General features: G+C 46.1%; 1 protein-coding gene across 1 annotated transcript in view; it reads right to left on the bottom strand.

Annotated features, from left to right (window-relative positions):
* The window catches only part of ADAM23 (ADAM metallopeptidase domain 23), a 160,975-nt gene extending 143,710 nt beyond the window's left edge, over window positions 1-17,265 (bottom strand). Inside the window, exons 1-2 of the mRNA XM_064586977.1 lie at window positions 16,830-17,265; window positions 15,428-15,645 (exon numbers count right to left, since the gene is read on the bottom strand). Coding sequence (XP_064443047.1) covers window positions 15,428-15,645; window positions 16,830-17,043 — 432 coding nt within the window. The 5' untranslated portion in view covers window positions 17,044-17,265. The remainder of the gene's footprint in view (window positions 1-15,427; window positions 15,646-16,829) is intronic.
* Between the last annotated feature and the right edge of the window lie 3,412 nt (window positions 17,266-20,677).

The raw sequence follows: 20,677 nt of genomic DNA, 5'->3' as shown, positions 1-20,677 counted from the left end.
CTCCTGACTTCTCGGGGCTTCACCATCTGATGCAGAGTATCCAAACCCCTTAGCTCTTCACACTCTTCACAGCCTTGCACACTCACCACCACCACTTGCATGGACCTTATTCTCTCTCCCAAGTGGGCTTTGCAAAGGATAAGACCTGGGTTTAAATCCTGGCTCTGTCCACCACTGGCCAGCTGTTTGTCCTCTTTGAAGACATGAACTATAAATTTCAACTGCCACATCTATAAACATGTACATTACTGGGTTTCTAGAGGACTTAGTTTATTTATTTATTTTTTTAATTTTCTGAGAGACAATGTGGGGGGCCGGGCAGGAAGGACAGGGCAGAGGGAGAGAGAGACTTTAAGGAGGCTCCATGCTCAGTGCAGAGCCCAATGTGGGGCTCAATCTCACAACCCTGAGATCCTGACCTGGGCCAAAATCAAGAGTCAGATGCTTAACTGACTGAGCCACCCAGGCGCCCCTAGTTTTGTTTTTTTTTTTTTTCTTAATTGACTACAAATGTAACACTAATGCCCAATTCTTTTAAATTTCCCATCCTTGGCTTTCCCCTTCTCACACTGACCACACCGAACTCCCTACTGCCTCTCAGCAAGCCGGAGGCTTTGCCAGCTGACTCTGTAGGTCTTCTTCCCCTCCTTCACCCTCCACTCTCTCTCCACCTCCCGAGAACTTACCTCCTAACTGCTCCTTAGGGCCAGTTCAATTGTTTCTTCCTCCACGACATTTTCTTTGACTTTCTTGGGTGCCCACAGATTTTTGTTCTTACAACACCACCTGCACTGACATGAACCACACACCACCAATTGCCTTGTTTCTGATGCCCATTCAATTATGAGCAAGGGTAGGGACTCTGTTATACTCTTCACCACTTTTCCCAGAGTTTAGCACAGCGCCGGATTCAAAAGGCATTCAATAAATATTTAGTGAACCAAGCAGAACTAATGTCCAACAGATGTAAATCTGATTTATCAGAAACTATATGGGTGGACTCACCTCTTATTTCACCACTGAGAATTAACCCATGGCAATAAAAAAAAAAAAGCTCTTGATTATCCACATTAATGGTTAATAGTGGTTGACAGTGATAGGGATGATCTAAGATGTGTCAATACAGATATTTTCACTATTTTAGGTAATGTAAACCTACAGTGTGATTTATGCAGCACTAAAAACTCAAGATCAAAATTATCTCTCCTACTGATCTGTCACTGTGCCAAAAACTCTCAACAGTAACTTGAGGCTCTTTTGAATTGTCAATTTGATTATAACACAAAATTTCACAGAAAGCACTGTACTCTCTCTATCCTATGAGTGTTCAATCATCAATTCATTCAACAGCTATTTACTGACAGCCTACCATATACCAGGCATTACAAGCAAAACCATTACAAGCCTGAATTCTATACACTACAATTCTGTAATGACTGCTTCGGAACACCTGGAAAACCTGGAAAGAAAGTTGAGGCCAATATAAAAGTTTGTATTATCCTATAACCATATAATCACCACTCTATCAATTCTGAGAAAGGACACTATAACTCTTCCGGCTGGCCTACACCAAGAACAAGGGAGCAGCTGGATGGTCAGGAAATGTGGAACCAGCCTTCTTCTGATGTAGAGTAGGATGCAATAATAATCATCATGATCTAAATTCATTTAAACATCTCTCTTCTCTCCCTTCAATCTGGGGTGGTAGAGAGTAGATCTGATGAAGAAAACAACTTCTGTTTTTCTCAATTGCTGCCAGGCATTTACAGTGTGATAACCCTGCTCACACCCAGAGTCCGGACATTAGGTAAGGATTTGGGTGTAGGATTTCCAATTGGCAATGAGGATGGGATTGTGGGCAATTTGTGTGCGCCTCCCCCCCACCCCCCGCCCCGCCCCACCGAAAAAAAAACCAATGCCACTGAGCTGCAAATGGCTGACTAATTCCCTCTCCCAGACTGCTCAGCCTCTCTGGAAAGGGAGCACTCCTTGCTAGCGGTCTGTGCTGTTGTGTATTGCTCTGGCCGGGTATTGCCTTGAATCCCCGACCTAAGCTGTCAGTGCTATGAAAGGTCAGACTCCCCTGCCCGGACCAACAAGCAGGACTCAGTCTGAGGTGGGCGAGCTGCCCAATTGTCTCTAAACAAGACCTGCAGGTTATTGGGCCTGGAGATGATTGGCTATAATTACATGTGAAAAGTTCCAGCACGGAGCCAAGGTGAGATAACTAAGAATGATAGGGCTCTGTCTCTTTCCCTCAGGCAGGAACCAGGGGCTCCAGCTATCAGGTCTTGGGAACCAAGGAGAGATTCCCTAGGTCAGTGCCTGAAGGGGAGGCCAGCTGCTGGGCCCACTGCATCAGTGATCAGGACCAGGTGCTGAGCTTGGAAGCCCTATCCCGTGACAACTCTACCAGGGAGAGGCATCATGGCACCCACCTGGGTGGGCAACACTGCTGAGGCAAGCTTCTTCATGTGGCTGCACTCCTTGCTGCCATCACAGATTGTCCCCCAACTCCATGGGATACCAGAAGTCCCACCCCTGCCATGGTGTGGCAAAACAAATTCTTAATAAAAGCAGGGCCCCAAGCACCTGGTACCAGCTCTTCCTAAGTTCCCAGAGGAAGTCTAAAAACTATCAGATACTTGTAAGACCCCTGCTTGAATGGCTTAGGCTTTACTTAGCACAGTGGCACACCTACATGCCTAATCACTAGTGCCACGTTCCTGGGGCCTGGGGGTTTTCCCAAATATGCTGGCTAGTATTACACTAGTGGGGGAGCACCCCAGCCCCTTGGAAGTTGACTGGGACACGCTAGAAAAGGAGGCAGCAGCCCATGAGCAAGGGAAGAGACAACCTCTGTCCCAGGTGTCCCCTGTCACTACCCATCATACAAAACATCCAATGACAACCAGCATGAACGAAAAACAGAGACACCTAACTATACCACGAGACAAATGCAACGTTTTCTAGAAAAATATGTCCAAAGGGAGGGGAAGAAGGGCACTGATTGGCTCTCATGAGTCCAGAACTCGCTTCAGCTTCTGCTTACAGCAGTTGAGATGCACAAGCTGGCTAGACTGCTCAAAGACCCCAAAATTAATAATTTGTTTCAAAATCCCATGGTATTAAGGTCCCATTTTATTAGAGACACCTTAAAGGAGCCCCCAGATTTGTCACCACAACAAGGACACTCCCAAATATATCAAGCCATCGGGAAAGGAGACACAAAAGAAATACAAAAGGGGATGGACTCTGAAGAAGAGACCACCCCACACCTCTAGAGCCCACAGGGATAAGGAGGATGACACTCTGCCTCTCCTGACTTGGATGTTTATGGCTTGGCACTAGGCCCATCCGTCTGTCGCATCATTACTGAGTGAGTGTGGGCTCACTGTGAGTGGACAACTCGAGATAAAGTGTACCTCCTCTTATGTAAAATTGGGATAGTTCGATGGGTATATCATTTTGCTGAGCATCATGCTCCCACAAAGCCCCTGACCATTTCCAACCCAGAGGAGATGCCCTTGGAGCCTGAATCTAAGTTCGTCTTGAAGGGCACTCCCCTTAATTATAAGGCCAGGCTGTTACAACTCATAAAAATGTTAGACACAGGACAACAGGCTTTAGACTGCATCAGTGTTGTAGCTAGACATGAAAACAAGTGCACCTGAAGCCCAAATCTTGTTTGCTGGTAAAGGCAAATGGAACCCACTGCCCCCTCAGCCAGGAACCCAATGGAGGGGTCCTAGGGAATCTGGGAATTTCTAGGGAATCTGGGAATTTCTAGGCCCCTCTTCAGTCCCTACTGACAGGTGGTGCCTTGACCCAGCTCCCTCCCTCTCGAGACCACCAAGAGGTCTCACTGTATTGGCAACTCTGGAGATCTGGGGTTCCTAACGACTTAATCTTTATGAAAAATCTTTTAGCACTGAAGGCCCCTTTGGCCCTACCCTTTCCCGTTACAGGTATGGTTGCCTTGACATGGCATTGTGCCATCTGGAACAAACCCAAATTCCTGACCTTTCTTATGGGAGCGGTACACTGGGAGCCCATACGACTGCCAGCTTCCAATTAAGATGGTAAACACCACCCAATTATCCCTTGTGACAAAGGACTATAATGCAAAATGTATTTAAGGAACTCATTAAACACACCATTTCTCCTTTCAATTCTCCCATTTGGCTGATATTAAAGCCCACTACTAATGAGTAGCACCCTACAGTTGACTACGGAAATTTAAGTGCTCAGGTACCCTCTGTTATGAGAGCTCAGGCTCCCATTCCCAACATTTTCCAGTTAAGCAAGGACATTCAGAGGTCTCCAAGAGACTGCTTTGCCATGATGGATCTAGCTAATATGTTCTATTCAGTATCAGTCACTGAGGAATCCCAATGGCAGTTCACCTTCACTTTTGAAGGCACCCAATATACCTTCACCTGGCTGCCTATGGGCTTTCTTAACAGCCAGCTATTGTCCACAGTCTTTGCCAGCAAAACCTGGATACCCTTACCGTGGTCTACTTGCACCATGTGGTGCTGGACTGATGACCTCCTAAGGTAGGGTCCCTCAGAGGATGGGGTGTGAGAGGCCCCAACACACCTGGCGACCCACCTACAACATGGGGTGGGCTACTGCCCCACATAAGATTCAAGAGCCAGCCACAACTGTTTAATTTCTGAGTACTAATTGGTCCTCTAAAGGCTGGAAAATTCCACTTATGGTGAAACATCCCCGTTGGTAACTATTCAGCCCCCCACCACACTATGACAAGCTCAACAACACATTTTATCATATTTTAGAGACAACACATACCATACTTACCCATCATTCTTTTTTTTTTTTTTTTTGTAAACCATGCAACATTGTCTTTTATTATGTATGGGTTTTAAAAATTATTTCCCCAACCTCTCCATACATAGACAAAAGTAAGGATACTGTTTAACACACTGGAACTGGGAAATATTGACCATTGCCTAGAGAAGGGAAAATTATCCCTAAAACATGCTTAACCAGGAGGCCAATTCCTCTGCCAACCTCCAAGAACATGGAGATGAACAGGATAGACAGACTGTCCCCCATCTGAACCTTCATTCACCACCATTCGATAACCCTTCTTCAGGCCCAGATTTCTGTAGCAGAAGATGATGATGAATGTCTTCTTGGACATTTAATGATTGTTGGCAAGAAATGCGCTGCTGATCTTACCCATCATTCTTAAACCCATTTATGTAATCACATGCAAATCCCCCACATTTCTTGGGGAGAAGCTCAACAACAGCCTTACAACTGACACAAAGATCAATTCATCAGTTGACGCCCAGATCCCCACGGCTCCTCCCTCTGGGTTGGGGCACTGGCCACCATGCACTGTACATCTGGGAGTCTACCTATGGACTAAACATGGCTCCTCCTGGCTGCCTTACAGGCTTCTGCGCCATACAGCTGCTCTCCACAGCCGCGCACTACACCCCCTTAGAACATCAATTCTGTTTGCTTATTGCCTTTGTTAGAAACAGAGGCCTTTGTGGTAATGGAGCCCATTCTCCTGTGTGCCCGCCTTACCATTACGCCATGGACAAGGGACGCCTCCCAATGGTGGCTCACACAGCTACAAATGCCTCTCTGCTAAAATGGTAATGGTACCTTCAGGAACAGGCTAAACCTGATGTGATGGGTCTTTCCAAACTGCAAGAGTATATGGCTTCCCCGCTCCTCACTCCCCTGCCCGCAGACCTTGAAGAACTGATGGACAGTGTCTTCAGGGCTTGAGTCTCTGGCGGCCCCTGGAAGAGCTGATGGAATGAGAGGGGGACTGCGTATTTCCCCGATGGCAGCACCATCACCCTACCCAGGGGAGCCCACTGGAGAGTGGCATCACGCCATCCTGCCAGTGGCACCGTGCTTATCAGAGATGGCCAGTCGGGTCAGCTCAGCTCTCTGAGCTTGTAGCAATACAAATGGCTGTGCCGAGCGCCACCGCCCATGACAAGCCCCTTGTCCATATTTTTACTGATTCGTGGGAGGTTGCGAACAGGATAAAGTATTGGTCAAGCCAATGGCAGCAGAACAATTTTCCCATTCAAGGCCATCCCATTTGGGCTGCCCCAATTTGAAGAGACACTGGCCAGGCACTAGTCACAGTTAAGGTTACCCACCTTTCAGCACATTCAAAGGCTACCACTCCAGAGACTGTCTTTAACCGAAAGTGACAGCCCTGGTGCATATCCAAGTCACCACCAGTTGGGGCTCTCGGCCACCAATTCTTGACCAAACCCTCCGCCACTCCACCCACCACCACCAGCAAACCACAGCCTTCCTCCAGCCCCCTGCACATATGCATCAATCAATCCTGGGCTCCACCATTCTGACCTTTCTTAGTCACCACTTCCATGCTCCTTATTCCCTGGCCAAACTGTCCCATATCTCTTCAAGTCATGGGGGAGCTGCTGCCACAGTGACCTGGACCCACCACAGGGCATTCTGCTTGTTCTAAACTGCAAATTATGCTCCCAAACACTGCACGCTGTCCCGTCATGCTTCGGTTCTATGAGAGGACTGCCCTTTTAGCCTCTGACAGGTGGATTTCATGGGGCCACTTCCTCTGTCAGTGGGCGCTATCCACTTCACAATTGCATGTGTGGATCCCTTTAGTGGCCTATTGCTTGCTACACCCACCAGGAACACCTCTACAGAGCAGATAATCTCTTTCTTTTCTAAGTACATCCTATCCCCATTCTGGACCTGCAGACACCATTGACTCAGATCAAGGATCTCACATGTAACAGTGCTGGGCTAGTACTGGGCTCTCCTACAGGGCATCCAGTGGTACTTTCATCTCTCAAGTTGCTCCGTAAGTTACAGGGCGGTAATCGGACTCCTTTTTTTTTTTTTTTTAAAGATTTTTTATTTATTTATTTGACAGAGAGAGACAGAGCGAGAGAGGGAACACAAGCAGGGGGAGTGGGAGAGGGAGAAGCAGGCTCCCCACAGAGCAGGGAGCCCGATGCGGGACTCGATCCCAAGGACCCCGGGATCATGACCTGAGCCGAAGGCAGTCGCTTAACCGACTGAGCCACCCAGGCGCCCTCGGACTCCTTTTAAATGGACTTTCCAGTTGCCAGGGGCACTTACCACTTTAGACTCTAGACCACATGGCCAGCATGATCCTCACACCAACTGGGCTCCCTGGGCCATGCTGCCTGTGATTGTGATCATGGGGGAATCTGATGCCTTCATCTTACAGGACAATATTATCTACATATTCCCCAACTGTCTTGAGTCCCTTTACAGATTTAAAATGTTGATCATCTCACCTTCTAATACTCATTGGTGACCAAATCAGGGACAAGTGGTTAGCTATGACCCCCTAGTCATAGTTAGTCCTGGCCCATTAGAAAAACACAGACCCGGGGCGCCTGGGTGGCTCAGTCGGTTGGGCGACTGCCTTTGGCTCAGGTCATGATCCTGGAGTCCCGGGATCGAGTCCCGCATCGGGCTCCCTGCTCGGCGGGGAGTCTGCTTCTCCCTCTGCCCCTCCCCCCTCTCATGTGCTCTCTGTCTCTCTCATTCTCTCTGTCTCAAATAAATAGATAAAATCTTAAAAAAAAAAGAAAAACACAGACCCACTGTGCTACTCCTGGAGCACACTCACCAGCTTGATATGCAAATTCCCCCTGAAAGTCCAGTGTAATAGTGGCTTTAGTGGATGGCTCATTTCTCCTAACCATAGCTCCCCAAAGGAGGTGGAAATAATTGCACTGGGACCCACAGAAGGGATGGTGTAGAGCTCTAAAAGGGGAAGAGGCACTCAATCTGGTTGACACCAGCAACATCAGAAGATGACAGCATGGTGATATAATTACACCACTTGGCCCTACCCCACTTGGGAGGAGGCTACCCATGAACTGTTGACCCACAATAAATCTTCACTATGGGGCAGTCAGTGGGCAGGTGCACAACGATAAAATACAGATGCTCACTGCTGCTGGCCTTACTCTGTGCCTTGTGTGCCATCTGGGTCATGGGGCTTCTCTTCCACCCAGAGAAGCAATGCTAGAAAGTTGCTGGACCATACAGCACTCGCCCACAATTGCACCCCAGTGTGGGGGGACAGCAAGATTGGAAGTCAGCCCTTAGAGGGGCTGTACCCAAAAGTCTCCAAGTATGGATGCTAGCTTAAAGGCCACCATGTTCATCCTGACCTCTGGGCACTGATCATTACATGGACCTGATTTCAAACCTAATTGGCTGATCAGCTTATGCAGTTCAGACCCATCTCTGGTAATATAGAGCCAAACGTTAAATTGTCAGGAGCATATGACTAAATTTTCTTTAAACCAAGCTACACAGGTGCTTCTAACCCTTACTATTTTTTTAAAAGATTTATTTATTTATTTATCTATTTGGTGGGGGGGGCATGCATGAGCAGGAGGGGTAGAGGGAGAAGGAAAGAGAGAGAGAAAAGCAGACTCCACGCTGAGTGCAGAGCCCAACGTGGGGCTTGATCTCACACACTTAGATCACAACCTGAGCCAAAACCAAGAGTCAGACGCTTAACTGACTGCACCACCCAGGCGCCCCTTCAACCCTTACTATTTGTGAATGGAGACCTCCTTGGAGAATAGTATTGCCTAATTATTTGCAAGGTGCATCCCAAGGACCCCCAAAATTTACTGAAAATGCTCCCAACAGTTCAAGCAGACCTTAATCTGGGCACCCCAAATCTATGCAACCTTATTAAGGTCTCTTGACCCTTCAGTTCGCTTCCTGGGTAACCACCTGAGAGAGCCACCCCTCTCTGGGATGGCTCCCTCCACCTGTGACACCTTGGACATGACAATACCCAAGCCTACAACCTCATCCCAAACACTGCCTCTGCAACCTTCCAGTATAGCAAAGATGACACCCAGGAAGACACAGCAGCTGATGAGGGCGAGCACTCCCCAGGACTTGGTTGCTGAACCGGATGCCTGTTTATCTGAATTCCCTGCTGATGACGCCCTTGAGTGACGTTTTGCACTTAACTGTGTGTTTACCCCAGAGCCCCTTGCTGGTCGCTATGCTTGCTTCTCAGGTGTGAGGTGGTACTCTGGCTGTCAAGGTGCTCTCCGCTGTGCCTGTGAGCTTTGGAAAGCCAAGGTGTATGACCATTTCACAACCTTCCGGAGGCCCCTTTAAACCCTTCACTCAGATGCTTGCCCTCATCCCACCCATTAGATTGACCCACACTATCCATCCTACCGGGAGTCCATGAATTTAATTTCCATTGAAAGGACCCCTTCCTGGCTGAAGATCCTGCCACCACCACAGCAGCCCCCTCTACACCTTCTAGAAGGACCACAGTTACAGGGTACCTCTCTACAGGGGACCCTTCCCCACGGCCACCACTCAGAGCTCCCGTTCAAGCCTTCCAATAGTCTTAATATTTTTATACAATGGACAGAAATCAAAGCTCACTTTTGGGGGCTGCTGTAACTGCTGGGTGTGTCACTGGACTCCACCAAGGCTATTTCCCATTAGTGGTCTACTCAGCTGATTTATTGACTCAGCCCTCATTTGGCCAACAGAAGGCACTTTACCAGTCCCTGCAGCCAGCAGCTCTCTGCAGTGCTCAGCTGCTCCCACGCAGGATACTTTCCAAGACAGTATGTAGCACCTGGCAGGAGCCCGCACACGCCCTTCCCAATCCTCCCTATCTCCCCAGGAACAAATGCCACTTGGATGAATACGAACTAGACTGTGTCCCCAGGAGCACAATCCCCATGGTCTTGGGCCTCAAGGCCCAGACATTCAGGGGAAACCTCAACTTATTTCAGGTACCTTGATCAAGCACTTGATGTCCACTGTGGGTCCAGTGCCCTGAGGCATCTCACACATATGTGGTTCTCCATGTGTGCACATCTCCTTCCCTCAACCTCCAACGCATTTGCGTCCCCGCTGGCCCTGGGAAATCCTATCTGTATCAGTGCACTTTAGTCTCCCTGGAACTATCCTTTCAAACCACTGGATGGAACCCTCAATCTGTCCTTCTGCCTTCCTGACATCAAAAGTGTGCAGCATTCACCCCCATTATGTTGGGTGCGGGCCTGGTACTCTGCCTCACAGGGACTGGGCAAGGTGCTGCCGCATTAGGCACCTAAAAGCAAATGATTAAGGCCAACACCAGCCTGTCAGCCACCTTGGCTGAATACATTGGGCTGCTACACCAAAGCCTAATCTTAATGCAATGACAACATGATTCTGAGCAGAGATGGTTTGGATAACCATTTAGCTTCAGATTACTTATTGGCCGAGGAAGGTGTATGCACTATAAAGGGAACCAACTGCTGTGTGTGTATTAATAATTCTGGACAAATTCAGAGAAACTTATGAAAGGCGGCCCAACAGGTACACGTGTTTCAGAACCTCACCCAAGTTTGTAACCAAACAACTACCTTAACCTTACCCAAGGGCTTTATTTTCTTGGCCAGATCTCAACAAAAGAAGGCAATGGTTATGGACAGGATTTCAAACTTTCATTTGTCTACTGATACTGCTGATTGGCATTTTTGCTTTGCTCAGATGTTTCAATGTGCTGGGTGACCAAAACTCTGACAGTGGTTTTTACTATCCACTATCTCGACGGTGCCTAGAATTTTCCCTAAAGATTAATACCTAAGCATCACATGGTCAATTGTGATGAGAAAAACAACTTTTTTTGTTGTTTCTGAGTTGCTGCTTAGGCATTTTACAGCATGATAAGCCTACTCACACCCAGAGTCTGAGCGTTAGATAAGACCTTGAGTTTAGGATTCCCATGCTAAGTTCCTGCTTAGCCTTTCCCAGAGCACCTTTTAAAATAACCACTTAGGAGGCGCCTGGCTGGCTCAGTTGGTGGAGCATATGACTCTTGATCTTGGGGTTATGAGTTCGAGCCCCACATTGGGTGTAGAGATTACTTAAAAATAAAAGTCGTTAGGGGCGCCTCAGTGGCTCAGTCGGTTGGGCGTCTAACTCTTGGTTTCGGCTCAGGTCATGATCTCAGGGTCATGAGATCGAGCTCCATGTCAGCTCCATGCTCAACAGGGAGTCTGCTTGAGATTTTCTCTCCCTCTCCCTCTGCCCCCCACACTCACTCGCTTTGTCTCTCTAAAATAAATAAATATCTTTAAATAAATAAATAAATATCTTTAAAATAGCCACCTAGGAAGTAAGTCCTCGAAAAATTAGTAACCTTGGCCTCAACCACTTCATAAGTAGTAGGTGCTTGCTACTTTGCTCTCTATCTCCTGCTCAGCGATGACCTGGGATAGAGGACCACTCAGGTGCTACGGGAGCTACTTGCCAATCCCTATGGGGGTTGCTTGTGCCCTCTCATTCCGCAGGTCATAATCTGCATATTCATACACCAGCTCTAGCTCCCCACCACAGTAGGGTAGGTCTGTGTGCAGGCCAACCAAAGTCAAAGGAGATGACTTTCGTCTTTCCTAGACCCTGTGCTATGCATAGTGTACCTCTTCCATCCCTTCCCAATAGGAAGAGAAAAGAATCCTAAGGCAGTAGAATGCAAAGCAAGTAATCTTTGACTAAAGGAAAGTTTCAGGAAAAGGTTTGAGAGGGAGAGAATATACCATCCTAAAATATGCTTCTTTGGCATAGGGATTATTTTAGGCTGATTATTTCTAAGAAACAGCAGACACAGGACAAGTTCTGAAAATGGGAGTTGAAGTCCTTCTGTAAGAGTCATTTACATTTTATAGGCAATCTCCATTTGTAAGAGTCTCTCTCTCTCTCTGTATCAAGAAGACAGTGATTCTAAATCTCTAAGAACTCTCATCAGTGGAGAAGGCAGACTTACTTTACCACTGTTTACTGTGCTTTCCCTGACAGTCTCCCACAACTCTGTCCCCACCTCTCACCCCAACATCTTCTTTTGTCTTTAGCTGGAGATGTTATCTAAAATAGTGACTTGGGCCATTCTGGAGAGATACTCAGTTTTCCTGGGTCTTTCCCATGTACACAGGAGATATACATGTTATAAAACTTCTGTTTGTTTTCCTCCTGTTAATCTGTCTTTTATTTTTTTTTATTTTGTTATGTTAATCACCATACATTACATCATTAGTTTTTGATGTAGTGTTCCATGATTCATTGTTTGCGTGTAACACCCAGTGCTCCATTCAGTATGGGCTTAATCTGTCTTTTATTGCAGGGTGTGGTTCAACCAAGAATTTAGAAGGGTAGAGGGAAAATGGTTTTTCCTCCCCTACAGGTTCATTAACTTTCTTAGAAACAGACCTCATAGGATTATCTCAGAATGGATGAATGAATGAGTAAATGAATAAATGAATAAATCTAAATTGTTTCTCCCTCTTTTTAAATGTATGGCCCATTTCATTAATATATTGCATTAGTGGTTCAAAAATGCTTATGTTCAGTAATCATAAATTACCCTTTTTGCTTGTAAAAATCTCTACACATATAAAAGACAAGTCTTGGTAACAAAGCAAAACTAAATTTTTCCATTTCATGTCCTGATACGTCAACAAGATAGTAAATTGACTTCCTAGCAAGTAAGAAAAAATTTACAATAATTCATCAGAAAATAAAACTGTCTACGAAGAAATTTAAATTGGAGTAAGCACCAAAACTCAAGGAACATAAAACCATTTAGATCTGAGGTGACCATATGCCCCATCTGCTCTGGACCAGAATCTTGGTTTATGCCTATTATCCTAGCATGATTATTAAGCATGCTCACTGTCACTCTCAAAAATGGCAGTTTGGACAATAAGTTATACATCACCCTAAATGGAGACAAAAAGGTTTCTAGACAATCTCTGACAAAGAGAACTTTCCAGTTTTCAGAAACACTGGTATTACAGAGGTGCTCTGCACAGTTGGTTTTTAGGCTCACAAATTTTGAAAGAGTTAATGACATTTTCACTCCCACAGTTGTAAAGTAATAAAGACTGATCAACAGTGAATATTTATGAAATAAATACAAAGCCCTGCCTTGCAACCTATATCTGGGAACTCCCCTCTCCACCTCTACCCCCAATCTAAGGATCCATGAGAATGGCACAGTGATTCAGCATTTCTAAGGCATTCATTAAAATGTGCTTGAGTGCAATGAAATCAGGAGAGGAAAAAAGGTACCTAATACACAGATATTAAAATCAAAACTTCTTTTATAAAAGCAAAAATGATGAAATTCTATAGATTCTCTCTTACTGAAACATTTGTAAAGCAGCTAAACTGACAAGTATCTCTCATCACTATTATTAGGCAAATCATCCTAAGATACAGCAGAAAACATGGCACACTTTTTGTCAACTAGTTCAAGAGAGGCTTAAAAAAACAGAAATAAAAGGGAAATCACAGAACACAAAGGGAAATTTCAGGGCATCCACGATACAAGCTACTGTTTATACTTGTGTGGGGGCACCTTTTAGAATCTTGCTTATTTCATTTTTGTGTCTCCTGGAGGACAGACCATGTCTTGTTCATCCTTGTACCCCTTACCTCTTATCTCTGAATCTTTAGCCTACTCCTTTGCACAAGAGAAATGTGCAACAATTGTTTGTTCAATTAAACTCATAAGAAAAGGAGAAAAATGCTCTCAAATATAATTTCCGTGTATGCATTTTTTTCTAAGATAAAAGAACAGCTCCCCCACCCCCCCAACCATGGAGGGTGGAAATGGAGAAGAATCATTTCAACTGCAAGTATGTGTTCCATAGTGAGAAATCTATATGAGTGGCAGGAGAAAGTTTAGCAAACCTTATTATCATAAAAATTAAGATATAGAGTAGTCAAACCATGTCGCCCCCAACAAAGCCCAACATAACATTCAACCAGAAGACAGGCATCAGCCATTGCCTCCAAAACTTGAGTTATAAAAATATTCCACTGAGACTTTTTTTTTTTAAGTCTCAGCTCAGGAGGGCTTGAGCATTCTTTGAAATGGGCTTTAAAAGGCAGTTTTTGGTTTTGTTTTGTTTTGTTTTTTGTTCCTCCAGCACCCTATGCAAAGGCACTGGAGTTTGAGAACCTGCCATTCAACCGTAGAAGATCTCTTTAATTAGGAAAGCCATAAAATGGGCCCCAATTCATTTATCAAGAGGGTCTTGGAGTCTTCTTCCTTAAAATCACCACCCACTCCTCCTATCAACAAGCCAAATGGGCAGACAGGATCCAGGAGCCAACCCATGAAGTTACATAGGAGCAGAAGTCGTAGGGGGGTACATCCACTTCATAATACTGCTCCAATAATAGTCTATACAAAGGAAGCATTTTCTCAGAAACCTGACTTGTAAAAAAATAATAAAAATGAAATGTTCAGGCTTCTTGAAGTTCATATTAACTGTTTTACAATCTTGGGAAAGACACCCAAAAGCCTTAAATTTCTAACTCCCCATTTGTAAAATGGGAGTAAATACCATTATAACTTACCTATATTTTAGAAAACTAATAAAAACAATGATATAAATCACAGATAGTTTTCTTAAATTCTAGATGTTAGACAGTTACTACTTTTCTTCATTGGACAGGTATAGTCCAGAGTAAAATACTTGACATACAGACTCTATTCTCTGCTCCTGATAGAGAACAGAGGCACTGATGACTGACCCATTGTGTAAATCTGCTTGGTGTCCAAAATATTACTAACTCAAATAAAGAACAGTAAGCAAGAAAAAAAGATCCTTCAAACTCTTTGAACATTAAGCCCCTTCATCTTCTGTTGAATGCCTTGTTAAAAATCAGTGGCACTTTCTGAACCAATCTGAAAGTAAAGCAACCACTCACAATGAATGCAGATAAAGTCTTGAAAGACTCTGCTGGCCCAAACTGGCCTCTACATTATATAAACTGTTTATATTTGCTATAATCTTTTAAAATGTCAAATTGTTTGCCTACTGAAAACACATCAGGAAAAAAAAAGTATTATTTCCTATTGATCAATTAAAGAAATTTAAAATTAAATTTAAACACTCAATTTCTAAGTGAAGAACTGATAGGCAAACTGCAAACAAATAGGCTGTATAGCTATCTTGTGTGTGCAGCCTGGAAGCAGTTTTCATCATGGGAGGTAGAACACTGCACCCTTATATAAAGCCTCATAGATATAAGTCAGGACTATAAACATACTCACTTAGCGCCTGTCCAGTGCCCAATGCACCTGAAAGATACCTGGACCACATTCCAGCTATGAGTTTAAAAAGCCATAAGAAAATTCAAGTTCCACATTAGAGTTAGAAAGAAAAAAAAAACAAAAAGCAATCCGATCGCAGGAGATGCCAGGTTTACTTCCTCCAGTTTCTCCCCTATCATAATACTAATTGATTTACTAATAAAATGCTGCAGTAAAATTTGTGACATCAGATTCTGGCAGAAAATCAAACCAAAGGAAAACTCTTCACGGCAGCTACTTTTGCATGCCTACCTTGTTATGTTTTTGCTGGTGTCTTGCCTTTGTGTCAAGAACATGATAAGGGCTTTCCGAGTCTTGGTTGATGTAATATATGAGTCTTGAAGGCAGCGTGAGTTCTTTCTGCATTGCATTGCTGTAACTGATTTTACTGCTGCTATTCCGTTGCAATGTGTTGTCTTCATCTGCCAGGACTCCCGAATTTTTTTCTGCAGTTTCATTCCAGTGCGGAGCTGGGGGGGAAAGGGGGTGCACAAAGATACACAAATACACACATATACCCTATAAACAATTTAAGTACTACGATGTGTTTTTCCATTAATTGTGAAAACAAAGTTTTCTATGTCAAAGCAGGTAAGAAGTAGAGACACAGCAAAGCAAGTTATCGAAACAGTGAAATGGCCTGGATAGGTTAACAGCCAATGAGGCTTATACAATAATGTACTATTTTTTCCTATTTGTGTTTTATATGTACATTTCTAACCAGTCTCAAATCTATACTTCTGAGTATGGGGAGCGGGGGTGGGGCGCGGCATGGACTTGAAGGAAGACATTAAATGAACATGCTCAGAGGTTCTGTTCTGACCCTCATGTCCACCCCTTCTCTGGAGTCTACAGGAGCTCCATGGGACTCTGACTAGAAGTATCCCATCCGAGAGCTAAGAACGCTTGCTCCTAAGATAACTTGAGTGCTGAATTCATGGATTCGGGTTGTTAATTGATTCATTAAACAAAACAGGCAATTCCTTTCGCTTTAAACTTTGAGATGAGCAAAACTCCTTTGCCATAGAGGGGAGCAGATGCTAGCCGCTCTCCAATTGCTTTCATTTTTCTGCCGAGGCCAGCTTTCTGCTTCCACGGATTTCCAATCAACCATGTATTGACTATCATATTACCTTAATTGTTCATTATGATGACGAGCATTTTGAGAATTACAAACCAAAGGTTTATACCTCCGAAGTTTCCCTCCCCCATCTTAATTCCAACAGCAGTGAATAAACCCAGTAGGCGATTTGAGGAAACAGCACATTACCCCTAATTATTATTACATCCTCCCGCATTCGCATTCAGGCTCTCCACCCAAGAAGCAACTTGCTCCCTCGCTGCATTTACCGGCCACTGGTTTCCCCCTCTGCCAAGTTGCAGAGATCGCTGAGGGACCCCGCATCCACTAATTACCTTCCAGTGGAACCGACAGTAATTGGAATGGGTTTTTAGTGAATGCAACAGAAATGGACTTCAAAAAGTGAACTGGAATGAACGGGGGCTTGGGAAAGAGAGGTAGAGAGGCAGGCAGGGTGACTGGGAAAGGCCGAGCCCGGGACGTGTCCTGAGCGCACGGACCCGCGTGCCCTTCGCTTTCCTCTGCAGGGCCCCGCGGGCAAGGCAATGCAAAGGGCACCGGGGCCATACCCACCGCTGGGTGCAGCAGCCCCCCAGGCGCGGGGCCGGGACGAGGTGGCGAGAGGAGGCAGCAGGAGAAGGACGAGGAGCAGGCGGCAGGGCGGCGCGCGGGCCAGGGCGCGGGCAGGCGCCGGGCCGGCGGGGCGGCCGTGGGGGCCGCCGGAGGCTCGGGGAAGGCTGTAGCCCGCCGAGGGCGGCCGCCGGGAGCTGCTGCCGGGCGGCTTCATGGCTCATAGCTCCCGGGCGCCGCTCGGTGTGGCCCGCGAGAGCGCCGGGCTAGGCTGCGGGGAGGCTGCGGGCGGAGCCGATCACGCCGGCTCGGCGCGCATGGTGCGGCCGCGGGCAGGGGGTCGGGGCTCGCGGCTCGGGACTAGAGGCTGGGCGGCGCCCCCTCCCCTGCTCGCCTCTCAGCCCCTCCCGGGCGGCCGCTGAAGAGTCCGGGGGTCCTAGTCGCTCCGCCAACTTGGAGCCTCCCCAGATGCTCCTCCCTCCCTGCGGCGGGCGCGGCCGCTCCAGCAACTGCGGGGGCTGCTGCTGGGGCTGAGGATGCTGAGACGGCGCGTGAGAGCGAGCGGCGCGGGGGCGCGCGGCGCGGGGGTGCGCCCCGCCCTCGAGAGCGCGCCCGAGCGCGCCTTCGGGTCCTGAGGCTGATGCTGATGCTGATACTGATGCTGTTGCTGTTGCTGTTGCCTGGCACAGGACGCACTGCGCATGCTTTATCGTGGAGGGAAAAGGGGGGGCGGGGGGGGGAGCAGCAGAGTGATGCAGCATCCCAGGCAGCGTTAGAGGTGACGGTGGCATCTTCAGAGGTGGGGGCAGGAGAGGGGGAAGGCTGGCAATCAGAGATTAGCCAGAAGGGAAGAAAGAAGCGTGAGGGGGTTTCCTGGCCAGAGACAAAGATGATCTGGAGGAAACACTCAACCAGAGAAATCTACCTGCCTCTTCCACCACCCCAAATCTTACATACTCCCCCCTCCCCCATTCCAACCCCCTCCTTCTCCGGGAGAAAGTAAGGCCAAGCATTTCCTTCCTAATCCTTTATTTCCTTTCTTCAAATAAATATAAAGGATTGCGGCCAGGGAGGTAAAAATAGCGCTGCTCCTCATTCAGCTCACTCCTAGCGGGTGAAGCGAGGGCTGCGAGGCACGTTTGCTGGTTGCAGGCTGGCATGGGCTGGAGGGCGCGCTGAGCTGGGCGGCCTCGTGGAGAGTCAGACCTCCTGCGCAGGAATCCCCAGAGCTGGGGCGCTCCACCCTGGCCTCTGACCCCTGTCCTATGCCTAGGGGCTTTGCGGAAAGCAGAAGATACCGGAAGATGTTCGCTCAAAAGTTCAGAAATCGTGACTGGGTGTATTTGGGAAGACTTAGAAATTCTGGAAGCAAGAAATACGGAGATTAGAAACTAAGTGTATGGCAGCTATTTGGGCAAATCCATCATTTGACAACCATGTGGGTGGGCATGCACTGGAGAGGACACATTTCAAATTTTGAGATCTAATCCTGACTTCTGCAGAGAAAGGGGGAGCTTTTACTCTTGCAGCTGTAAAAAAAAAAGAAAAAATAAAAAGTAAATTGAGAGTCCTTGAGTTAGGTAGGTTAGCAGCCACTAACTCCTATGGTTGGTTCCAAATCAGGGCCTGGGGCATGTTTCTGCCCCCAAATTCCCACAATGCAAGCATTCGTTTATTCATCCATCCAGTGACAGTGAGTAATAACATTGTCTTACTCCATTATTTGTATATAAAATGGAGATTATAAAATCTACTGTGGGGGATCCGGAATTCCACAAGTAAAAGAAAAAATACGAGTATAAAGCACCATAGTGATGACAGGGCTTAGTGTTGTTAGCCATATTCTCCACTCCAAAAGGGTCAGAACAAGTCTTCCCAAAATGTGCCACTTTGGCATGTGGACTATTTTGGAAACCCTGTGGGCTCAAGAGAAAATTTTGCCCCTTCCTTAGCTACCTAGAAGAATTTAAATTGGGGGTCTCTCCCAGAATAAGATTTATTACCAGGGATAACTTTTTCTGAGTGATCCCCTGTACAGCAGTGCAAACATCTAATTACCAAATATCTGCTTTTATTTTCATTGCCTTGTGAATTGCCCTCCTCCCCTCTGAAGCCCCCAGCACCCATCCCATTCCTTAGCCCAGGAGAGCAGATACATCTCATTTTACCTTTCTGTCTTTAGAACTCTCATGTATGTGGAGTGCCTGTATTTATGAAATTTAATTTCTTTTTCTCCTTTAATCTGTCTCATGTCAATTTAACTCTTAGACCAACCATAGCAACCTTTGAAGTACATGGGAAAATTTTTCCACCCCAACAACCTCCACTTAACAAAGAAGGAAAAGGGAAGGAGGGGGGGATAGAGATAGCAGAAGGGAAGGAGAAAGACAGACACTTATACAGAGATCAAAGATCACAGAGTTGTTAGGGGGTTAAACACTAATATTAGCTCTTCCGCTCTATATCAGAGCTAGGATATTAACTATCACACATTCAATGTAAACTTGTAATTGATTGATGCTACTTCCCCCAAATGAAGGCAACGGTAACATTCCCTTTGGCTCAGTACTGTGTCCCTAGTACCTAGCACAGTGTTTGTGGCACAGAGAAGGCTCTCAGAGGGGCGCCTGGGTGGCTCAGATGGTTGAGCGTCTGCCTTCGGCTCGAGTCATGATCTCGGGGTCCTGAAATCGAGTCCCGCATCGGGCTCCCTGCTCCTTGGGAGCCTGCTTCTCCCTCAGCCTTTCTCTCTCGCTCTGTCTCTCATGAATAAAAAAAAAAGAAAGAAAATACATCATGAATGAATAAACAAAAAGTGTGTGGTGCGCTATGGCAGGAGTCACACCGATACAGGCTGGTGAACACTCCCACCTCCCTGTAGTTCCTACTTGTAGGTCAGTGTTCTTGGAGGTGTCTCAAGACAAGCATGTCCTGGCTAGGTTCTCCCAACTTATATTTGGTTTCATGATCTAATCTTGAAAAAGGGCTTGGGAGAAAGGAAGTGTACAAGGAATGAGAAGAAAGAAGGAAATGAAAGGGGAAAGATGCTTAGATGTAGTTTTTTGAAAGGACTCTCTTGCAATTGAGTGCGTCTCAAAACCTATTCCAATAAATAAAGCTATGTGTCAACCTGAACCAACTGAACACCCACCAGTTTCAGCCCCATTCCATGCACTTGGGGAACAGCATGAGGACTCATTTCAGTTTCAAATAAGGAGCGGGAGTTTTTACAAAGCAGGATGTTGTCTTTTGCACTATCATCGAAAGACTGCATTTATTTGTAAAACTTTAATGTTTACAGGGCGCCTGGGTGGCTCAGTTGGTTAAGCGACTGCCTTCGGCTCAGGTCATGATCCTGGAGTCCTGGGATCGAGTCCCGCATCGGGCTCCCTGCTCGGCAGGGAGTCTGCTTCTCCCTCTGACCCTCCTCCCTCTCATGCTCTCTGTCTCTCATTCTCTCTTTCTCAAATAAATAAAAAAAATCTTTAAAAAAAAAAAAACTTTAATGTTTACAGACATGGCTGGAGGCAAGATAATGTATCAGCAAATGAGACTATGAGTTAGAGAAGGAGTAAATCCCTCAGAAAAATTTACCAGAAGCTTGATCCTTAAACCATATATTTAAGGGAAGGTTAAAAACAGAATCAAATATTCTTTAAGTGGATAATGTGTTAGATTTAGTAATAGTCTCATTAGGTAGTTTGGAATATTTATGGTTATACAGTTTAGTTCCAAATATTTTCTATGCTCTCATGATATTTAATAACTTTGTTAATCACTACCTGCTGCTTTGCTGTATATTCGTGTTTGTGCATACCACCTTTCCACTAAACTGGGCTGCATCGTGATCA

The sequence above is a fragment of the Mirounga angustirostris genome, unplaced genomic scaffold (genome assembly GCF_029215605.1).
Source record: "Mirounga angustirostris isolate CCGP_5_RB_7025 unplaced genomic scaffold, mMirAng1.0.hap1 SCAF_3, whole genome shotgun sequence".
NCBI lineage: Eukaryota > Metazoa > Chordata > Mammalia > Carnivora > Phocidae > Mirounga > Mirounga angustirostris.
Note: the sequence above shows the minus strand (reverse complement) of the source record. Positions and strands in the feature narration are given on the sequence as shown.